The 22,245-nt window shown below is 39.5% G+C and overlaps 2 protein-coding genes across 5 annotated transcripts in view; one reads left to right on the plus strand and one right to left on the minus strand.

Annotated features, from left to right (window-relative positions):
- The window catches only part of LOC109477817 (fibronectin type-III domain-containing protein 3A-like), a 63,141-nt gene that overhangs the window by 25,488 nt on the left and 15,408 nt on the right, over positions 1-22,245 (plus strand). For 3 of the 4 annotated variants that reach the window (XM_019779228.1, XM_019779227.1, XM_019779229.1), the window contains exons 3-10: positions 6,228-6,518; positions 8,946-9,212; positions 10,102-10,157; positions 18,290-18,456; positions 19,250-19,309; positions 20,022-20,065; positions 20,279-20,373; positions 21,297-21,350. In XM_019779228.1, coding sequence (XP_019634787.1) covers positions 6,228-6,518; positions 8,946-9,212; positions 10,102-10,157; positions 18,290-18,456; positions 19,250-19,309; positions 20,022-20,065; positions 20,279-20,373; positions 21,297-21,350 — 1,034 coding nt within the window. Of the gene's footprint in view, positions 1-6,227; positions 6,519-7,632; positions 7,836-8,945; positions 9,213-10,101; positions 10,158-18,289; positions 18,457-19,249; positions 19,310-20,021; positions 20,066-20,278; positions 20,374-21,296; positions 21,351-22,245 lie in introns of those variants that run through there. The other variant, XM_019779230.1, reaches the window with a different exon arrangement.
- On the minus strand, positions 13,625-17,215 carry LOC109477819 (neuromedin-U receptor 2-like). The gene is made up of 2 exons (XM_019779234.1): positions 16,144-17,215; positions 13,625-13,986 (listed from the first exon to the last, which is right to left on the minus strand). The coding sequence occupies exons 1-2, from the start codon at positions 16,862-16,864 to the stop codon at positions 13,676-13,678; spliced, it is 1,032 nt and encodes a 343-aa protein (XP_019634793.1). The 5' UTR covers positions 16,865-17,215; the 3' UTR covers positions 13,625-13,675.

Genomic DNA, 22,245 nt, shown 5'->3' on the forward strand with positions numbered 1-22,245 from the left:
ACAGGTCCAGGTGCACTTGACTCAGCTCTTGAGAAATTTTACGGGTGCTGGTCACAGTTACAGGGTAGTGAGTGTACCAGTACACAGCCCCATTGGAAAATGTCCACCCTTTTCTTTCTTCTGAATTGACTGTAAACCATCTGTTGACCTGAGGTGACTTGGGTGGGAAGTCTGGGTTCCTGTCTGTAAATTCTGTCTGTCAATGTCTGCCGCTCAAGTTCAAGTTGTAGTCCCTGTATGCCTCTCCCTTGTTCATTGTGTAACTCAATCTGGAGCTTTCAGTAGGCCAAATGGTGCTGGTGGTCCCTTGTTTTCTATTCTAGTTGATGGGGTTTCAGATTTTTCAAGTTGATGAACTGTACAATGTAATTTAGCTAATAGCATGTCGTAGTGGGGATCACAACAGCCTTTATTGTGTCCATTGGGAAAGGAAGACGCAATAGAGGTCTTTTCGTTCAGTGTTTGGGATGTACTGTAGTATGTTTGTGGGGATGGGAGAGGTATTTGTTATATGTTTTAAGTTCTTATGAATATGAAAGCAGTAGGGAGAAGGTGCTCATATGAGGCCCTATGTCCATGGTCCTATGATTTTGCAGTGGTAACAACCAAGAACTGCAAGTATAAAACTACTGCGAATATTTCACATTATACAGTACTATGTGGCCCATTTCAAAGATTGCATTCTTTGGCTTTATGGTGGACTATTCAATTCTGCATATGTTTATTATCACATACTATCACATGTATTTCTAGTACATTTACAGAAATTCTTGTATATGTCAAGTGTAGGAGCTACTGTTTTGCTTCAATTCTTTATATGTAGCATGAAAATTGGCGAGTACTAATATAATACATCTGCTGTTCCTTTAAATCAAAACAGCTCTGAATTTTTTCTTAGAAATTAGGTTTAGAATCAGGAAACCAATGTAAAATGGATATATGCCTTTTTGTTCAGCGGTGTGTTGACCTCCGTGTGGAATTTGTTACCATGACGATATCCCCCCCCACACATGTACCGAGGATCTATATTATCCTGGTGACCTCATATAAACAAACCCAAACCTCCTCCATGTCCCACACCTAAACACAGCTGAAATAGAAAGTCATCAAACTGACACGTGACGCAGAATTATAGGGACCACCAAGGTAGCGCCGGGCGACTAAACGTGTATCTTTTGGCCGGTAGGCAAAGGATTGGAGCTGCCAGACCTTGAAATAGTCTCCCTAGGTGAGGTTAAATGCCTTCTAAACCTTGGATATTCACAAAGCAAGGACAGATCGATAGGAAAGTGTGGAGTGGAATCGGAATGGAGCTGTGGGCTGAAGTGGTAATGTGAGGAAAGTGGAACACCTTGCTGTGTTTAGGCAGCTCCGGTTCCAACTTGGAAATGGAATTCCATGGTTCTTGGACTCTTCTCTGTAAAATTTCAGCCAGAGAACGATGGTGACTATGGAATAAGAAAATTCCTTTCTGATTTGAAGTGTATGTTCTGTTTTTCTCAAGTTTTTGGCAGTATAGAATCGTAATAAAGCTTGGAATGTGCTCTTTAATCAATGAGAATGATTTTTATTGCCTTTTGCTGAATATTTGTGAGTTAAAAACTTAAATAACTGTAAGTAAAGGTACTATTGTACTAATACAGCATATTCCTGACATGTGAGTTTCATAAAAACTATTACAACCTTTGCTGTATCTCTTGTTAAGAAGTTCAAACTTAATAGCTATAGAACTTCAGTTCAGTACAAGTTTTTTCAGTGCACTTAGATTTTAGGTGCCAGAAAATGAATTTAAAGCCCTGTAGTCATAATATGAACGCAAGTGCTATGGTAACTTCCTTAGATTGAAGCTATCCCACACTTGATATCCACTAATGGTGTCCATAGGAACCAGCCATTGAAAGTTGTGCGTAAATGAAGACTTCAGACGCAATTGAAAGGGTCCTTGACTAGTTGATTGGCATGGGAGACATTCGATTCTTTCTACGTTTACTGGTCACTGGCCGCTTGATTGCATGCTAAGCATGTCTGTGGACAAAACAGTGTTTCTGCTACCAGTGATTTAAACCTGCTCTCATTGACGTAACTAATGATGGGAACAGAACTATTCTGTTGAAAACACACAAATTCAGAGATATGATACAAGCAATTATCAGTTATGTTCTGTTTAATGATGATGGATGTAACAATGTATTTAGAATACAAACAACACATACTGTAGTGTTGATACTGTTTTGCATGGACTTATTTTGCTGTAGAAGCGCAGTAGAAGACTTATTTTTGCAGTAGAAGACTTATTTTTGCAGTAGAAGACTTATTTTTGCAGTCAAATCATTTCTGCAGTACAACAGTAATACAGTTGGAAACGTGGCATATTTGTGGTGCCATAATTTTGTGTTCGCGAAAATAAAACTGCAAACATTTCACGATGTACAGTAATCAAATTAGAGTACTAGGATTGAATGTAGGGAACATTGTTGCCATTTTCAATCTCTGAAAATTATCCTAATGAAGCGTCCTAGAACCAGGTTATAGGGATGGATTGGCCCAAGTGTGTACATAGCCATTTTGTGTGGGGTACTTTAAATGTTTGGAGCTTGGGGTAACCCAGGCAGTCACTGCAAGGATTTGTCAATGATATCACTTTTCACATTTATCACTTGCTAATGAACACTTTCAACAAATTTTGGAGCCACCGCATTCCAGTATGGGCTGGTATAAACCAGCTGCCTGTATCTGGACTCGGTGGCTGCGTTCCACTTACAATAGAGCAATTGTCCGTGCTTATTCTAGGGACTACTGTAAGTTCATTTATTTTCCCAACGTTTTATGTTTTGAACAACTTCGTAACACAATGGAAATGGATATCCATGTATGGGATTTTATGGAGATGTCACTGCGAAAACAGTAAAAGTAAAACCAACATTTCAAGACCTACAGACAGTACAGTGCTCTAGGTAGGTTGTGACAGACGTGTGCCAAATCAGGTCTAGACACAATATGCGTACAAACAAATACAGGTGGAGGACCCACCTGGACTTGCCAGGTCACTTAAGCTGGTTGGGGGGGGCTACAGTACAGATCTATGTCAAATAACTTACTATCTACATGAGGAAATCCTGAGGCGAATACTGATCAAAAGTCGATTAGAAGCTGTGCATTTCTCGATTAAAATATATGCAAAAGCCTTGGAAAATCTGCGCAATTCTCGTTTAAAACTCACATGTGGTTATGCATTCATTAAAAGGCAGTCACATGTGATTGCAGCTCATTAGTGTATGTCTTAGTTTATACAGATTTTGCATCTGCATCAGTTTTTACCACGTGATACGCGATTCTTATTTGGGATTTAAACATGATTTACACAAAATTTTGCACGAGAAATAAACAAGTTAAAACCGTGTGTAAAACTTTTGGGAAGTTACGCAAGATCTATACTGTACACTGTTTACTAGGGACAGTAGCCACTAAGGGCACTCCACACCCAGCTCTTTTCTTTGACAAGTTGGTGACTGTAGCTTGGCAGTTTTGAGACAGGAATGTCAGGTTCAAACAACCACAGTGCAAACACCTTTTGAGGGAGACCAAGGATTAGAAGCAATCTGTGGAAGCATTTAGCTTAACGGCCTTGGGAAGAAGAGTTAGTAATTACAATTCAAACACCAAACTGTTGCAATACAAACACTACCAAAAACTGTTGCAATACAAACACTACCAAAAACATATTAATGATAACCTGGTGAAGGAAACAGTGTTGTAAACTTTTCTTCATTCTCCCGCTGGTAGTTATGAATGGTATGACCCTCTTAGAAGCATTAATGATCTGTCCCCTCAGTAGGGATGATACCTGACTTACAGGTGGATTACTGGTGATTTAGCATAGCTAAAGCTACACCCACATCCCAGTTGTTAGGTAGAGACCACAAATCTTCACTCATGTCGCACCACTAAGCCAAAGTAATTACACTTCATCAGAACTTGTTTCTGAGATCTGCTGGGCTGGACGGTGCCCAAAAGGACGGTAATTTTGATAGGTTGGACAAAGTTTCACGCGGAATTGCGTGTCACACTTGATATTCTAGCTATTTCTTGACAATGCTGCTTGAAGTAACATGTCTAGACGTGGGGGGAAAATGTCTTCCTGCCGTATCCGGTTTGGTCTCGTCTGGGGAAAGGTAATCAAACGGCCACCATTCTGTCATGATACCTTAAGATATCATCATCATCTTAAGTAACATAGTCAAGCTGACTGGTGGGGGAAACTGGAAAGCCTTTGCTTTTCAGGGAGTACTGTAAATGAGTTTATTTTCACGGAAAGTGGAGAGTTTGCATGTGATTGAAGCAATTATAGTACAACCACACTTTGGAATTTCATGTTTGGTGTCATGATATCACGATGGAGAGATCATTGTGATATGTGAAAATGAAACCCACACAAATATTTCAAGATTTACAGTGTTCAAGTTGCATTTTACACACAAAAACAAGGCCTCTTTATTTAAACTTTAATTAAACTATTGTCAAAAGGATCTCCAGAAAGGAGTAATAATGTACAACCCCTTAGCAGAGCCATCAGGTGTCATGTGTGTTTGTATATAAAGTGATGGGTCACTTGTGATGGCCTTACCAAGTCATACTTGTACCAGTCAACCTGAACAAATTCCTTCCTAAAGTCTTTTATTCCTCCAATTTATATCCTTGTAAACTTTTCCCCTTGATCTTTTACTAGCTGGCAACTACAGCTACATGTAGCATGCCTGTAGCTCATAATTTGGAGACTTTTTTTTCTGCACCTGCTGTCACTGTGAACATATACTTTTTTTTCCGTGAACACCTCTAATTTTCTCAGATCTTGAATGTCATAACTTTTGATACCGTGAACATAAAGTGAATTACAGTACTCATATTTTAGGACTAACATGTATCTTTTAGTTGGAGAAGGTGCTTGTCAAGAATTTTACAGTTTTCAAGTTATACAGCAAAAGCTGCAAAAGTTTGAATAGACTGGTCAAGTACACCAAAGGAGACAGCCTGTTGCTTCTACGTTAACTTGAAATAAAGCTTAATTCACTGCAAATGTGGATGTTTCATTATCCCTCTTTTGCAGCTGTTTTGTAGGTAAAGAGTTAAGTATGTAGACCTTGAAACACGTAAGGCCCATCTGTAGTACATTTCTACAGTCTTCCACATTATATGGTGTAAAAAGTTAGTGGGTTTCTATATAATAAGGCTACATAAAATGTTGTGGCACTGCCATTTTTGGTGTCTTTGCTAAAGTTTGTGTACTGTAAATCTTGAAATGTTTGCAGTAGTCATGTTTTCACTGCTTTCGCTTTGATGAGTATTTGAGCATTTTTACTGTACTACAGAATTGTTTTTCTACCACTAAAACACCACCCCTTTCCCCCTCCTATCGCAAAATTAAGACCCTGCAAAGATAACTGAATCTACAGTAAATGTTGTGTCAGTAAATGACAGTTGAAAGTGATAACCAGAAAATGATGACCCCAAATTTGCATATGATCGAGACTTAACAGTCCAAGCTGGTGTCTGACAAGAGGGTGTCCTGCCAAGAAACCTAAGACAGTCTACACATGGTGGCAACATGCTTATATAAGGCAGAATACAAGTCTGTGCACAGATATAATTCAACCCAGAACATAAATATCTAAACATAATGTCTGCAGGGCTCAAAATACTTTTTTGCAGACCCGCTTTGTGCAGAATGCTTGTTTTCATGTCTCTAAAGTCTAAGCTGGTGTGTTATGAAACTGTGACTGATTACATACTGTTCAGTAGCACAACTGTATATGCCATACCTGGAGATATTCTGTACTGTGGCTCCACCTGACAACAATAGTAAGAATTGCAAGCATGGTACAATGACCCTGTATGTACTGTACATTGTACATGCTCTTTTCTGTGATGACCTGTGGAAGACTCAACAGTTAGCTCGAGAGTACTTTGAAATTTTGTATATGTGTCTGACACATGTTCATTTTCCCTGTTGTTCTAGGTCCAGTTACAGTTACATATGTATGTGTCTGATACTTGCTCTGTTACCTAGTTTCCAGGTCCAATTACAGTTGCATATGTGTCTGACACATGTTTTGTTATGTAGTTTCCAGGTCCAGTTACAGTTGCATATGTGTCTGAACATGTTCTGTTACCTAGTTTCTTTCCACATTTGCATATGTGTCTGACATGTGTTCTCTTGCCCTGTGTTGCAGGTCCGGCTACCGTCTGCATGGTGTCCCACGACGGCACCCCTCCCATTCCTCCAGAACACATTGTGCAACAAGTTATGGACGCTAACGGCAGTATACACATTATGACGGCGCTGCCGCCTCCCCAGTACCCCAACGTGCCTCACCAAATGGGCTACCCGCCCCCGAGCCATATGCCGCACCACATGTTCCCTCAGAACCCCTATCACCCTCCGGACGGTGGGGGGGAGGTGATACCGCCACAGTATACACCACATCCATATCAACCCTCCTATCCATATCCTCCAGAACAAGGTAATGTATGTTTATGTTTATGTTTACCTTCGCAGCAGGAAAACATATTGTTTTTGCTGAGTTTCTCATTCTTTTACAAACACATCAGGTTAATGACCTGGACCGGATGTCTGTCACCATGGTAACTGTTGCTGTAGCAGATACCTGTGGTGTTGGGTTACATTTTGTACATGAATGTGTTTAAGTAACAATAAACAGCAAATATAATTTAACATACACCTACATTTGTGTATAATCCCAGTACAATTTGTACATATGGACTGGTACAGGTAGATATCAGAAATACCTGCACAGCTCCAATTTTACCTGCATGTAACATCCATGTGCAGACTATGGTGTGTTTGTGAGCAAATGAACCCTGTGAACAAATATAAAAGCAATACATCTCTAACAAAACAAGAAATAAATTCATGCTTATTTTATTTGTTTGTTTTATTCATGAGGAAAAGTTAGGTGAATATGTGAAGCATTGCAGGTGTCCATGTACATGTATTAGTTAGGCATCTATGAGAATGAATATTGATAACTGCTTTGCCTACAAGATTATAACATACATGTATTTTTCTCAAGTATTTATGTACAGTTTGTCAGAGAGGGGGTTATTTATTAGCACACCTTTCTGTAGATGAGGAATAAATAAATCTGTATTGGTCCTTGTTTTGTCCTCGAATGTAACATTAGTTTGCACACAGAACATTGAGTTAGGCAAAGTGTCATGAGGCTGTTGTTGTTGTACAGAATACAATGTAGCACTAACAGTATACAGACTACTAACAGCATCTACTTACACAACATTTACTGTAGATACAGTTTTATTGCAAGGACAAAAATAAGACCAGAAATCATGACGGGGACATAGAATTGTGTTCTATCCTAATTGGAGGGTGTAACAGGGTTATTGAAGATGCTTATAAAAATGTCTGATGTTTCAGAACCCTTTCTTAAACATTTTAAATTTTCTACATATCTATTTCCTCACACAAAAAGTCAGTTTGGTATAGCTTGGCATTCTGGTATACCTGGTTTAAATTGCCCAGTAAGAGAGTCTACCACACCCCCTTACACACCCCCACAGTAGTTTCTGGATCTGAAGAGGTCAAAGTTCATTTCCTGTTCTTGTTGGCTGTACTACGTGGGTGTGTCTTAAGCCCCGTGGCACCAGCTGTTTAGGGAACTTTAAGAAGTTTATGTGGGCTAAATTGGGTTCTAGATCAAACCTGAGGCTTTCTTTGTGACATCCCTGTTGTCTTGATGTTTCCCCACTGATGTCAGAAACGTAATTTTCACACATGGCTTCGAGTGGAGACCCTGACAGTGGTACGTGTGTGTGACGTTGTTTCACAACGCCTCCATATTGTTGACGCATTGGCTTTTTAATCATGCAGAAAATATGTCTGCATTATACCTTGTTTGCCAGATGGTTTCTTGGTCTAAAATATGTGATTTTTAGACGTCGAGCAGTCACCCAGCAGCCAGCACTCAGTGCTATCTTATCATGACATGAATAGGGCAGTTTCTATAGCTTCCCGGGGGGTTCTGAAGTAAACATGATGTCTGAATCAGCAACAATAGTCAGGACTGTTTGAATAACTCAGCAAGGTGCAATGTATTAATGTGTTGTGCCAATCATTCTGTCCTAGATTCTAGTTTGGTTCTGCATATGCAGGTTACTGCAGGTAGAATATTAATAAAGCTTTACTAATTACAGTTTGGAGGGTGAAATTTTACATCCACTATCATTACGATAGTTGCTTTTGTACTAAGTTCTAGTGGTAGTAATGTAAATTGGTTGCAATTTAGACATTCAAATTATAGATGAAGGATAGAATGTTGACGGTATGCAGTGATATTTTGTGCCACCAAATTAGTCAATCATAAGCCACTAAACAACTTGACAGGTTGATGTGTTAAGTCAAGAATTCCTAAGGCATATTTAAATAAACATCATCAAGACCTCATCATGAATGTCTAAACAGCCGGATAGCTTATTCTGACATATTGGTACCTCTACCACATTAGTATTGGTTAAGGTGCTGTGTAGGTATTTCTTATGTCTACATGCACGTACATGTAATATGCACTGGGCCATGCACTGGGTTTATATACAAATGTAGTCTTGTGTCACCAAATCAGTCAATCATAAGTACATGGATTTTTATTTCTTGCGTTTACACAGCCGGACCTGTGAAGTATGATGTGTGTCGTTGGTCAAGTCACATTTAGTAATTAATATTTGATATACATAGAGTTACAGTACTAGATTTTTTTGTTTACAGAAATGATTGAATGTCGTTATTTTGATTGTGATATAGTTACAATAATAAGAGACAAAATCAACAATGTAATTGTTAATGATTGATAATGACTGGTGTTTTTTTTTATTGTTTGTTTCTTTGGTTAATTTTTTGTCCTTTGGTGTTAAAACAGAGCCCCAAAGGCACACTCCAAACTTCCACAAGATAGACGAGAGAGCGGAAAAGACTCGGGACCGGCTGAGGAATAAATTACACACCAGGCAGAGGGAAAACTCCTGCAATGCCGGAAGTCCGCCCACCTCCCCCCGCAGGAGCCAGCCCTCGTCCCCCACTGCTGCTGAAAATGGCTTTGGAAGAGGAGGGGGGAAGAGAAGGTTGCGGAACAGCTGCAATCAGGAGCCTGAGCCACACCTGGGCAACCACCAGCCAAATAGCAAAGGTTCGAATTAAGGTCTCATGTGCCATTGGATATAATGATTGAATAAGCACCTTTTATAGCTGCATATCCATTTAAAACAGTTTTTCTTCTTTCGGCAATAAAATGTATTTCCCAGCAAATCTAACCACTACATGTATAAAGTTAGATACCGAAATGTTTTTTTGGGGGCCCAATCATATTTTTTTTTAGACCAGACTCTTTTAGACACCACAGGTTTTGTGATCAGAAAGTGCTGTTTTGTTCCACCATCATTTTTCATTATCATTTCATTTTAGGGTTTGTCAGTATTTTTACCAGGCAGAGTGATAATCTTCACAGGTCAATGCATGCTGGCTACATTGCAAATTCAATTAGGGTCTTGCTGTCAAAATTTGTTCCTTTATGAATAGTTGGCTTCTATAGAAAACCTGTGTAGACCCCTGTTGTGTAGCAGAAATAGGGGCTAAGTACTAGTAGAATTAGAAAGTGTGCAATACTGGTCAGGCAATTGAAGTTACAGGTGCAAGAAAATAAGTCTCTAACACCAAAACAGAGCAGCTTTATGCCTTCCAAAATGAAAAAAACAAGTTGATTATGTGTAAAGCCTGTGGTACAGAACCACTCGCTGGCAGGGGCTGATTGGGCCTTCTCCCCGAGGCCTCACCAGTGGAAAGGCTGTTAGAAGTATGATATAGTCTAATTATGAATATTACTATTATCAGAAGGTGAATTAAGGTTAATTATGAATACATAAGATGAAAAGTGTTGTGGTAACCTGATTTTTGTTACCAATTACTAACTGTGATAAACAAGGTCCTTATGTTCACAGAAGTTTTCACGGCCTAGCATTCATACCAAATGTATTCATGGGTTTTGAGCTAATTGTTGGATGTTCTGTTTTCTGTTACAGATAGTTTAGAGGTTAAGAGAATAAAGGACATCCTCTCTTCCATCCAGAAGCCTCAGGTAGGTCCAACTTTGTCGCGGCCAGGAAAATTTGTTCTCTAAGTACTATTAGGATGTCACTACATCACAGTACATGTTTTTTTCTTGTTACTGAAGCCCCTGTCACACATTTAGAACCTTCCCTTGACCACCAACCAACAAAGGTTGGCTGAACTTTGGGAACAGTTTAGCATTTACAGGGTACCCTTTCAGACTACCTAATTTATTCAACATCTGAAAAAAGCAGATCATACCAGTGTCTACAGGAATCTTCATTTTTATTCTTTATTCTTCTCAAAAAGCAGTTTCTTGTGTGTCTTATCTTACACTTAACTTGAATATAGAATGTTTCTCTTGAGGAGTTTACAGAACTGAATAACAGGAAGACATGTCAAAGCACACAACAAAGTACAAACCTCCTCTTTTGAAGGTGAATAGAAATAGCCTCTACCAGGCTTCGGAAGTGGCCGGAAAGAGTCAAAATTGGCCAAATAGACACTAACATGCCAGGTGAGATGGTCAGCTGATATAGTACATTCTGGAGTGGCAAATGTGCTCCTTTAGCGAACCAACTCCCCTGGCATGTTATCCGTCTATTTGGTTAATTTCTACTCTTTCCAGCTGCTTCTGAAGCCTGGTAGATGCTAGTACAGCGAAAGCTTTTTCTTGCGCATCATAAACTTAACGTCAAAGTCAAACAGAAAATGTATCTCTAAGGAGGAGCTCACAGACTGATATTATGCAGGAAAACATGTCAAACTACAAGACTACAATTCTCCTCTTTGTAAGGTGAACAGAAAGTCTGAGATGCTCAAATAGTCTTCAACATATACCAAATAACTTGTATAAACATGTATAACATGTATAAAATCACAATAAAAAGTCAATGATATGGACCATTTTTGAAATACATTTATATCAAAGAATTTTACTTTTACAAAAAATCTTTGGGTAGAGGTTACCATTTTTCACAAAAGCAATTGTGTTTGTTGATGATTTGAATTTCTTACCACACTCACTCAGGGATGATTGCATAGAACTTACTCCCTGAAAGAGCCCAATCTCACAATTACCTAATCTTCCATTATATGAGTCAATTTTCTGACTATTGGTCATCAACTGGTAGAGAGAACCAAACCAGGAAAAGATTAAGTCTTATTTGCCTTGCGGGTTTCTTAATTCAGCGTAATGTTCTGTCATGGTAGGGGATGCCTGGTTGCCAGGGTGATCATACAAATGTAAATCACATAATTTAGGAACTGTTATATATAGCCGAATGCTATGTTACACAATCTCTTGCTGTTAGGAGCTTCCTGGCTCTCCTAACCTGGTCATCAGTGATTTAGTCATCAGGGTTTAAAATACCGGGTGCATATGCACCTTATTGCAGGTAAAATTGGGACTGTGCATGTATATCTGATGTCTACTTGCACCTAATCTGCACTAATCCATGTACTGGGTTTGCACATGCAGGTTTACGGTTTATGTGGATTTTTATTTGCTGCACTCACTGTTATCACCTATGAAGAATAAAAGAAATAATCTTGATGGTTTCTGAACAGTTTTTAGTATGATCCATACTTCTCAAAGTCTGAGTGGTGCAGGTGAAACTTGTCTGGTGCAGGTAATTTTCAATGTTACCTGCACCAGTGCAGGTATGCTTAAACAAGTATTTTGAGCCGTCGGCTCAGTGTACCTGAGTTTTGGCAGGTAGTAGACAAGAAAGATTCACAGACAATGTAGCCTGTAAGCTCTAGACTAAAGGATATTTTTAGCAGCATCACAGCTGGTATCCACAATTTTCAGAGAAAAGCAAATGTTCGCAGGTAACCTACATAGTTCCAAACTGGTAGATTTCCAGACAAAAATACGCTGTACTCTCAGACAAATTTGAAACTTGGCAACCTTTTGACGACCAACAAATTCTGTTGACACCCATAGTCATAGATAGGACAAAGAAATTCAGATATCAATGTTTTGAGAAATGCAAAATACTACAATATACATGTATATCACAAGTCTTTTGATCCTTCACACATCACAATATTGATTCTTCAAATTCAATAAAACAAATTAAAAAAGCACTCGGAGTGCACAGGTTTTCACCACTTGGTGGAAAGAAAATCAGATATTAACATTTTCACAAATGCAAAATACTACAATGTACAAGTCATGTATATCACAAGTCCTTTGATCCTTCACACATCACAATATTGATTCTTCAAATTCAATAAAACAAATTAAAAAAGCACTCGGAGTGCGCAGGTTTTCACCACTTGGTGGAAAGAAAAACAGTCTGCTCTTTGATCATATTCGCAGCTTGACTCTAAGCTTTCACAACTCATCACTGTCAGCCGATACTCCCACTGACTCCTATTATGTGTCGCTGGTATCTTTCCACAATTAGATTTAGTTTACAGAGCTGTTGAGCAAGTTGTCATACATTGTGTATCACAAGTAATTATTTAGCAATAAAGTTATTACATCACAGAAATATCCTGTCAAAAGTTCGAACAACTCATGAAAGAAGGTACATGTACATGTGGCTATTTACACACACCACCAATGTCTACCCTTACTGACAAAAAAGTAAACTACTTAAGATGACATAAACCACACATTCAAAAAAATAGTTGAAGTTAAAAAATTTTTTTTCTCTTGTTCAGTTTCACCAAAAGGAGTCAAACCCAATAAAATGACGAATTTAGAGTCAGCATTTAGACTATTCACATGATATATTTTTTTCATTGCTTATTCCTTTTTTCTTGCAATTGGTCCTCAGGCAAGAATTAGCAGTACAAATTTTCATAATTAACTTTAGATATAGAAATACTGTACATTTGTAATGTACATCAGTAGATAATCTTCTAGAACTCTCACATATTGTTTGTGTGTCTCTTCCACTTCAAAAATATTGCAATATCAAAGTGTTGTTTCAACAAAATAGTTACCCATACTGTGAGAGAATGATTTCATTCCTATTTTATGTTTTTACTAAAATTCAAGTGTTTTTTTTTTCGTTAGAAAAATATGTTTCGAAGGAGATACCCTGAAAAATTTTGTTTCATATATTTGACTTACATGTAGCAAGGCCACTACTGCTTATTGACACATTGTCAGATTCAAAGGCAAATGTACTCTCTTACATGTACATTGTTGATTGTCAAGAAGGGAGTAATTAACAGCCCTGAGCCCCTGACTATTGTTTACATCCACATACCATTGAAGTTGACATAGTGCTACACTACAGCAATGTCAAAACTTTACGCATAAAGTCCACAAGGGCACTGATTCTACAGTTCCAGGTTCAAAATACCAAGGTCCCGTGTTTGAGGAAAGCCACACCTTGAGCATGTTAAATGTCCCACCACTCAAAAAGAGCAGGGGTCCTTTCTGGTGTGCGTGGTTCAGACTTTACAGTCTGGTCTCAGGGTTGTCATTTTAAAAAGGCGATAGTCACCTGTTACAATATATGTCAATCCTTCCACAAATGTGAAAAGAAAGAAAACAATCATGCATACATAAAAAGTCCGGAATATTTACACGTATTCCGCTTCGGTCACACAAGGAGTGTGCACGCGGATTGTTCTCAGTTCGATCTCCTCTGGTTTCTGTGCCGATACCGTGGGCTTGATGAGCTCCCAGAAGATCTTGCAGGTGGGCAGTGTGGTGGTGAGGTACACCACCGGCTTCAGGGACATGTAGAAGTACAGGACGAAGGTGGAGATGATGGCAGAGTTGACGTAGATGGTCGGGAGGTGGTTGTCGAAGCCCAGAGCCATGAGGGCCTGCGCCACTTGTGCCACGTTGCTCGGAAGGCAGCACACCCCGAAGAGAATCAGCAGCGAGCCTGGAGCAAAGAAGGGACAATTGTTTCTTGCTCGTTAACAAAGGAAAGCGGATTAAATCCTCAAGCTATCCAATAACTAGCACACTGCAGTCGCCCCTCAGTAAGACATCTGGAGATGCATTGTTCCCATTTAGAACTTTTATTCAGCCAGACTGCCTCATTCCTCTTTTGTACGATTTAGGGTGCAATTCAACAGCAGTCTGCCTGCTAACAGATGAATGTTAGATACAATGTACGTTGTGGAGAGGTAGCATCTTGTAGTTCTTGAATCAGAATCTAAAGGTGCTGGGTTTGAATCCTTACCAGGCAGCAATGTTCTGTCCTAAGATTTCCTTATAAGGAAGGCCAGAAATTCACCTTTTACATGTTTCTGCACTGTACTTAAAAGTGTACCGGAGGTTGAGTGCGTTGCAGCTTCAAATGTTCAAGAAGCATTTAGCTCTGACATGTTTCCTCACTGTACTTCAAAGTGCACTCGAGGTTACGTGTGTTGCAAAAGTCACAAATCACCATGGTTAACTGGCACTCTGCGCCGCATGTAGCTCACTAATGAGGATCAATTATATAGATAATAAAGATGTGGAGGTGCGAGATCTTTATTTTCATCACTTTGCAACAGAGTAATGAACCCAAAACTTATGAAATGATGAAGCTGGTCAATGACCATGTATGCAAATAGAATACGTAGCCTGGGTGCCAGACTGTTGCCAGGGCCAGTGTGCAGGCTAGCTCCTCAGCTCCAGGCCTAGCCTTTGTGCCAGACTGTTGCCAAAGTCAGTATACAGGCTAGCTCTTCGTATCCAGGGCCAACATTTCTCCAAGGAAATTTTACCACAGACCCCTTCCATTAGGTCCTGAGGTAACTGGGGACTGGCCTGGGCAATGGCCCTGGGAACAGTCTGGCATCCAGGCTAGGAGAATATTAAGTATTATTCTTTCTTTCCCCCTCATTTTCTTTCCATTCCTTATCCCCCTGACTGAGGCTGTTCCATTGAATTCTGCTCTTTCCTGTCCATTTTTTCCCTTCAATATATTCAGTCATCAAGGTCTGACGTGCCATATGGCGGCTGATGAAAGTTTGCCCCTATTCTGCCCCCGGACGCTTATTATCACTTCTAATATCAGAGAAACTATAATATAAGACCAGGAGCCCATAAGGGCGAAGAAAAAAATGCTTGTCAGATCTTACATTGTGCTCTTAGGTCAAATGGCAGTACAAGGGAAGATCAAGGGAAAGATGAGATGAAAGTTTAGTTTAGTCCAGTGAGGTAAACGTGAAATCAATGCACATGTTTTTCAATCATGGCAAACCCAACATTATTTTTAGCAATTGCAACAAGACAAGAACCTGTTGATTGGTTGATAAATAAGGTAGATATGAATTGTGAAAGCTCAGATTGTAAATAATCCATACATAATTTGTAAAGGATCCAGCAATAAATTGTAACATCAAGCATCTCCAATTTCTTACAAGCCATGGAATCTAAAAAAATTATCTTTAATTCCTTCTCACTGCCTAACTCTGTCACCAATATAAATCTGCATGTAGTACAAAAATGCTACTAGCAACAGGAAGAAAGATAAACATACAAGCAAGAGAATGTCCATTGTATAGGAAGAGTACACCATGAAGACATTCAAGGCAACCAAAAGCACATTTCCATCTGAATCAGTTTTCTACCCTGCTCAATTTTTTCCGTCTTCTATATTTTTTGACGTAACATAATTTTGAGCGCCGGTGCAACTGGGATGTCTGGGTGCATGCTCTTCCGGGAAAATTTTGAAATCTCGTCGCTCTGAAATGCAATTTCCTGCACATTAAGGGTTAAATTTTGCTGGTTGACTAAGCTTGATTATTTTGAGACAAACGTAAGAACTAATAATTACTGTAGCTACAGCTTGTCTTCTGCCACTTTTCTTGGAGGATTTAGTATAAATTTGAGATGAACATACATTGTACTATTACCATAGCTGCCTTTATGCCATTTTTCATGGAAGAAATAGTGTAATTCTGAGACCATAAGATAAGAATAATGTAAAAACTTACCATATGGTAGCTACATGTATCTGTCCTACAGCTTTTCTTCCAAGAAAATGCCATTTTTCTTGGAAGGTTTAGAAGTGTAATTTGGAGACCGTAAGATGAGACAAACTTACCAGTACACTTGATGACTTGTCCGTGGAGCTGCTTCCTCTTGGCCCTGCCGTGCACGAGCGTGGCCCGGCGCAGTCGGCCCTCGGACTGGCGTTGGTCCTCGCGGCTTCCCTCCTCGTCCTTCCTCTTGAACTTGACCGTGAGAGCCACGAACACCGACAGGAGGAACAGCATCGGGAGGAAGAAGAAGAGTGTGGAGTAGCCCAGGGTGTAGACGATGTGCAGGTTTGTCAGGAGAGCCTTGGACGCCCAGGTGGGCTTGGTGGTCAGGACGGCTGCCGGCGTGGCGAGGAAGAAGCAGAGCGGCCAGGTCACTCCCAGGGCCTTCTTCACCCTCCCCTTGCTGACCAGCCGCTTGTTCTTCAGAGGGTGGTAGACGGAGAAGTAGCGGAGGAAGCAGACAGCGATCAGGTTGGCGACGGAGATGGAGAAGAAGGTCTGCTTGAGGATCTTGAGGAAGGTGAGGGTGGAGAGGGAGACGGGGGAGAAGTTGGCCAGTGAGAGCAGTAGGAGCATGATGTCAGCCACACACAGGCTCCCGATCAGGAGGTTTGCCGGCGTTCGCATCTCGCCGTGACGGGCCGTCATCCCCAAGATGAGCAGGTTGCTGGGCACGCCGAAGGCCACGTTGAGGGAATACAGCGAGATTTGAGCGTAGTACACGGGATTCGATTCAGGCACCGCTGGCAGAGTGGCGTTGTAGAGAAGAGGTAGAGCCGCCATTGTGAAAGTTCGAATCCCTCCTCGGGAGGCTGAGAGAAAAAGATGTGCGCCGGGATGAACGCGGCAGCTCAGGTGCTTCACTTCACCTGCTGCCTGGAGACAAGCTAATTTGGTATTAACACGAGTCAGCGCCTGTATTCCTGAGCGATTAGCATGCTGGGAGGTGGGCGTACAGCACGCTGCGTTTCCATATGCCGGTCCTTAGCAACATCCTTTCCTTAGCAACCACCAATAGACTTCTTGGTACGCTAGAATGTTGACTCAATGGTACGCTAGAATGTTGACTCCATTGTTGGTATAGTGGGCACTACATGTCCATGTATTAGCCTGATTAAAGGCACCCAAGGCAATTTCTGGGCACTAAAACTGGATTTTCCAAGTCAATTTTCTTGTCAATTGGAATCAACCCTACGTATCTATGAGACAAAAATGTGATCATGCTAGGTTTAAATGGAGATTTCTACACTTAAAGAATTTCTTCACAAGCCATCACAGAATTTTGACTTAAAGATAGATTTCTTGTAAATCTGAATATGTAAAAGATTCTGCCATCAACACTTGCTATTGTTTTTGTTCATTCAAAGAACTCAGGAAATAAAGTAACTATTGAACAGATAAAGTGGTGATGTTACCGGTAACCACGTTTGTTTTTGTTTCACATACCCAGTAAACTACCTTATTTGTATCTATTCAGATACAGGTTGTATACAATACAGATTATTAATAACTTCCCCCATATACCGGGGTACATGCCTGCAAGTCTGAATCAAAAGTCGTGCAAAATGCACATAATAACCCTACATTGCGTGTAGATGTTTGTGTAATCAGGTGTGCGATATGCGATATAAAAATAGCCAAAAATGATTGCAGATAATTACATGTACATGTAGTGCGCATGGTTTACACTGCTTTTTAACGAGTTTAAACTGTATGTTTCACAGCATCTACACAGTGAATTGCAATTCATACATGTATATGTTTTACACAACGTTTTTTTACAAGAAATAAGCAAGTGAAAACCACATAATATTATAAAATTTTGTATCTGTAAGGCCTCCATCTGGGTGATTTGTAGTGAATCACCAACTCCCAGACAGTGATAATTTTTGTACCATCACAAACCGGGGCACGCCCCTTCTCTTTTTCAAAAGATGTGGTGGGTTCTTTAATGTGCACAGGGTATGGCTCTCCCCAAACACGGGATCTCCAATTAACGTCCTATCCGAGGGACGTTCCTAACCAAGGCTAGGTACTCATTTCCACCTGAGTGAAGTGAGGAAAGTTGTGTTAAGTGCCTTTCCCAAGGGCACAAGATCGGTGACAAGGTGGGGTTTAAACCAGGGACCTCTTGGTCTGACTCTTCTGAGTCTTCAGAGAATTTGTCCACTTGCATGTATAATTTTTTTCTACGTGTTGTTTGAACAGGTTCACAAGGTAGAAGCAAGGTCGGTCAAAGTCTCCTGGTCGCCACCACCTCTGTGCATGAACGGAAGCGGGGACCCCGGACACAACCATATCGACCAATCACACTTCAGCTACGAACTGGTCATGTCCGACAAAGGCAAGGATGGCAACTTCAAAGTTGTTTACAGGTACAGCCATCATATTTGCCCTCTTCAACTGCTCATAAGTGTTCTGTCATGAAAGTTTATCTGTGTTTGTAGAAGTCAGTATGAAGCAAGTTTGAACTGTAATTTTCGATAGAAGAAATTGGACTTAATTAAATTTTCTACAAAGATTGGAGTTGTACAGTCGAAAATTTAGGTAAGTCCAATTTCTTGTGCTAGTAATCACAGTTTAAACTCTCTTTATGATTAATCTTTTGTTGTATTCAAACACTTTACAGTTAGTAAAACATTGATCCTTGTTATGGTCTAGTATGTACTAGTATGTTTCTTTGATCTATTGGGGCTAATGGCAAAATATTTCATATAGCCACATATCTGATAAACCATTTAGTTTGGCAAATTTTCTATAATATCTTCTCATGCACATGTTCATGTGGGTCCTTTGTTATGTATAGATTCATACCAAAAATTTATCCATAACTGCATGTAGATCCATGTACATTTACATCTGAAAAGAGGACCCCTGTGTGGCCACACATACAATGTAGCATACATGTACTCATCCCAGCTACATGTATATGCAGGGCTGCTGACACAAGTACAAAATGTACTTTACTAGTCCTGTCCATTCAAAACAAGATTTCATCTTTTTTGTGGCTTAATAATCTTTTTACACCATATAGTACGCCTTATGTACATGTCTGTATCCGCCCTCAAAAAAATGCCATTTCCCTTCAAGCACACTAGCACGCTCACATGCCAACAACTGGAATGACTAACAGTAACATTATGTGGATAATTTTTCTGTCCACTACAGTGGGGAGAAGAGGGAATGCAGCTTGACAGACTTAAGGCCAGGCAGCGAGTATCACATAAGGTCAGCAGATACCAATTTTATTTCTTGTTTCTTGGATTTTAAAAGATAATGCTAAGGCCGCACCCATTTAATTTCTTTGATTCACATGTTTCAGAATTTTTTCTGATTTGACAAAAAAAACATGAACTTGTACAATTCAGGTTCTGAATCGACTGCAAAATGCTTTTAATGTGGTACCAACAGTTTTTCATCTGTTTTTCAACTTGTTACAGTTTTTCGATTTATTAATACATTGATATGTTGAACCCAGTCCACTATGTTTAATATGCATGTTTCCATCTTGACAGCTTGTTAAATTTTTTACTTCCAAATGCCAGAGAACCAGTAAAACAGACTGGTGCTACATTGTATACACATGTACACCTTTCTGTGAAATGTTTGGAAACCATTTAATAACAGGCAATTCAAAATGTAATGGAACTCTTTGAGATGTCTCAGTTGATTGACATGTGAATGAAAGAAGTGTAGGGTGGAATATGCCTTTTCTAAGTGACGTCCTGCTTGAGCACAAATTAGTGCTCTTTGTCCCTTGACATGTAGAGGGAGCGTACTTTGGCGCTAGGTACTGGGACTAAATGGAAAATAAATCAACTTCATGGTCTTAAAAAAAAATAGAAAAAAAAGTCTTCTTGTTGTTATTACATGTTTGTGATCTAATGTGATTCTAATGTTCTACTTGATTGAAATTCTAACTGAAGTTTTTCTATTGCAGTGTATATGCCCTTAATGATAACATCAAAGGAATGACCTCGGAAGGTAAGAAAATACTTCTTCTTATTGTCATCTTGAAAAAAATCACTGGGCCTCATACAGAGGGATGACTTTGGTGTTAAAAATGTTGGTTAGCTTGAGGAATGGATCCACTCTACTTTATACTTAATAAATAAATGGATAGATAGGAAAAGGATTTCTAAACAGTGTTCTGCAGTTCTAAGGGGTGCTAATCAGTGTTTATTCCTGTTCTGACAGTGTGTAGTTTCCGGACACTGACTGCAGCTCCTGAAACACCTGCAGCACCAAAGCTGTCCAACAGGACCAAAAACAGCCTTGCCCTCAAGTGGATGGTAAGCATTCTGAAGGTTAACAAAGATGGGACAAAAATTTCATTCGGCTTGAATTGTAAGCATATTCACCCTTTTGTGAGATGCTTACTAGGACAGAGCTCGAAATACTGGGTGCATATGCACCTTAGTATAGGTAGACTTGGAGCTGTGCAGGTATTTCTGATGCCTACCTACAAGTAACCTGTGCTGGCCCTTGTACTGTGTTTTCATACAAAATGTAAGACAGTATGTGGGTTGTTATTTGCTGTATTGACTTTTTATTTGCTGCATTGACTGCTACCACCTTTGAAGTGTGAAAGAAATAATGGCAGTGGTTTCTGAACAGTTTAATTTGGATCCATACTTCTCAAAGTCTGATTGGTGGAGGTTATTCTCAACATTAACTGCACCAGTGCATGTATGCAGAAAAAAGGATTTTGAGCCTTGCTTACAATCGTCTACAATTGACTAATTATACAGAATTAACATCTAGTTCCGGCATACCAGAGATCTCCCTAAAGGATAGATGATTTCCAGTGTCCGGTTCCAGCTGATTTTTAAAAATAGTCATGTCATCTGAGAGCCTTGTTTCCGAGCCATGCGTCAGAGACTTGCGTCATCATGAATATCGACCTATTTTATGCCCGTCTTTATCCTTAAAAGATGACAGATAAGGCAAAATTTCCATTCATCGTTAGTGGCAACATAACAAGAGGGACACTAGCTAGAACACAGATGTTGTCATATCCATTAAGACATGGATCAAAACGTTTTCCATGTACATACGTATTTGGGGCAGTAATAAACAGACATGTTCTCTTTAAAAACTTCTTGTCACAAATGGATGTTTTTTGTTTGAAAGTTAAACTTAAACACTTTGTATTTACTACTGCTTTTATGAGTAATTGACATTAAACTTACTGTCTCTTTTCACTGCTTTCTAGTCACCTTTGGACAATGGCTCCAAAATCACTTGCTTCATTTTAGAGTGGGACGAGGTAAGCATTGAGCATTTATTTTGTTTGTTTGAGCATTTGTTTATCAATGAAGTACTTAAATCTGCCTGCTGGCTGTTTTTCGTTGAGTTAGTTAGGGAAGAGGTAGGGGTTTGAGAAAATATATACAGAATACATGTAATGAGCGAGTAATAAAATATAACAAGATACAGATTGCTTGTAATGAGCAAGTATCAAAATATAACAAGATACACATGACCAGTTTAAAATTATATCAGTATCCAGGTTACATCTAACCAGTGTTAAATTATAACAAGATACACGTTACATATTTATCTTCACAAGGCAGGCCAGTCACTTGTACATGTCCAGCCTCGACCTTTCTGGATTCATGTTGGAAATTGTAAATTTATTCCTACTCTGTTGGAGCCTATTATACTGAACACCTGTGGAGATAACATCCTGCTTGAAGGACCCTTTGGTGTATAATGAAGTTAATCTACAGAAAGAACTACAAATGTAGACGAAAGGAAGTTAAGATACTATGTACTATAAGTATCATTGTATGTGTCATTGTATTTCAGTGCAATAGCCACTATTCACACAATATAGTTTTGACAAGCCCAACAAAAAATTTAACGAATACTAGTAGCAAAGGTCTTTAGTTACAGCCGTCTTGTTTGGCAAAAGCCAACGATTCAATGACTGTCTGTCATCTTCATCAGAGCAATTATGACTGGTTCACTGGTTCTGCCCTGTTAGATGCCCTGATAGAGATGACAGATGGTCATTGAAGCGTCAGCTGTTGTTTAACAAGTGGTTGTGAATGAAGAAATTTGTTATGCAATCATTGAGTAACTTAACCTAACACTTGTAAATTCTGAATAAGATCTAAGAATTTTAGACTGTAGCAGGCCTCGAAATTCCTATTATCCCA

The sequence above is a fragment of the Branchiostoma belcheri genome, unplaced genomic scaffold (genome assembly GCF_001625305.1).
Source record: "Branchiostoma belcheri isolate BF01 breed outbred unplaced genomic scaffold, Haploidv18h27 scaffold41, whole genome shotgun sequence".
NCBI classification, from domain to species: domain Eukaryota; kingdom Metazoa; phylum Chordata; class Leptocardii; order Amphioxiformes; family Branchiostomatidae; genus Branchiostoma; species Branchiostoma belcheri.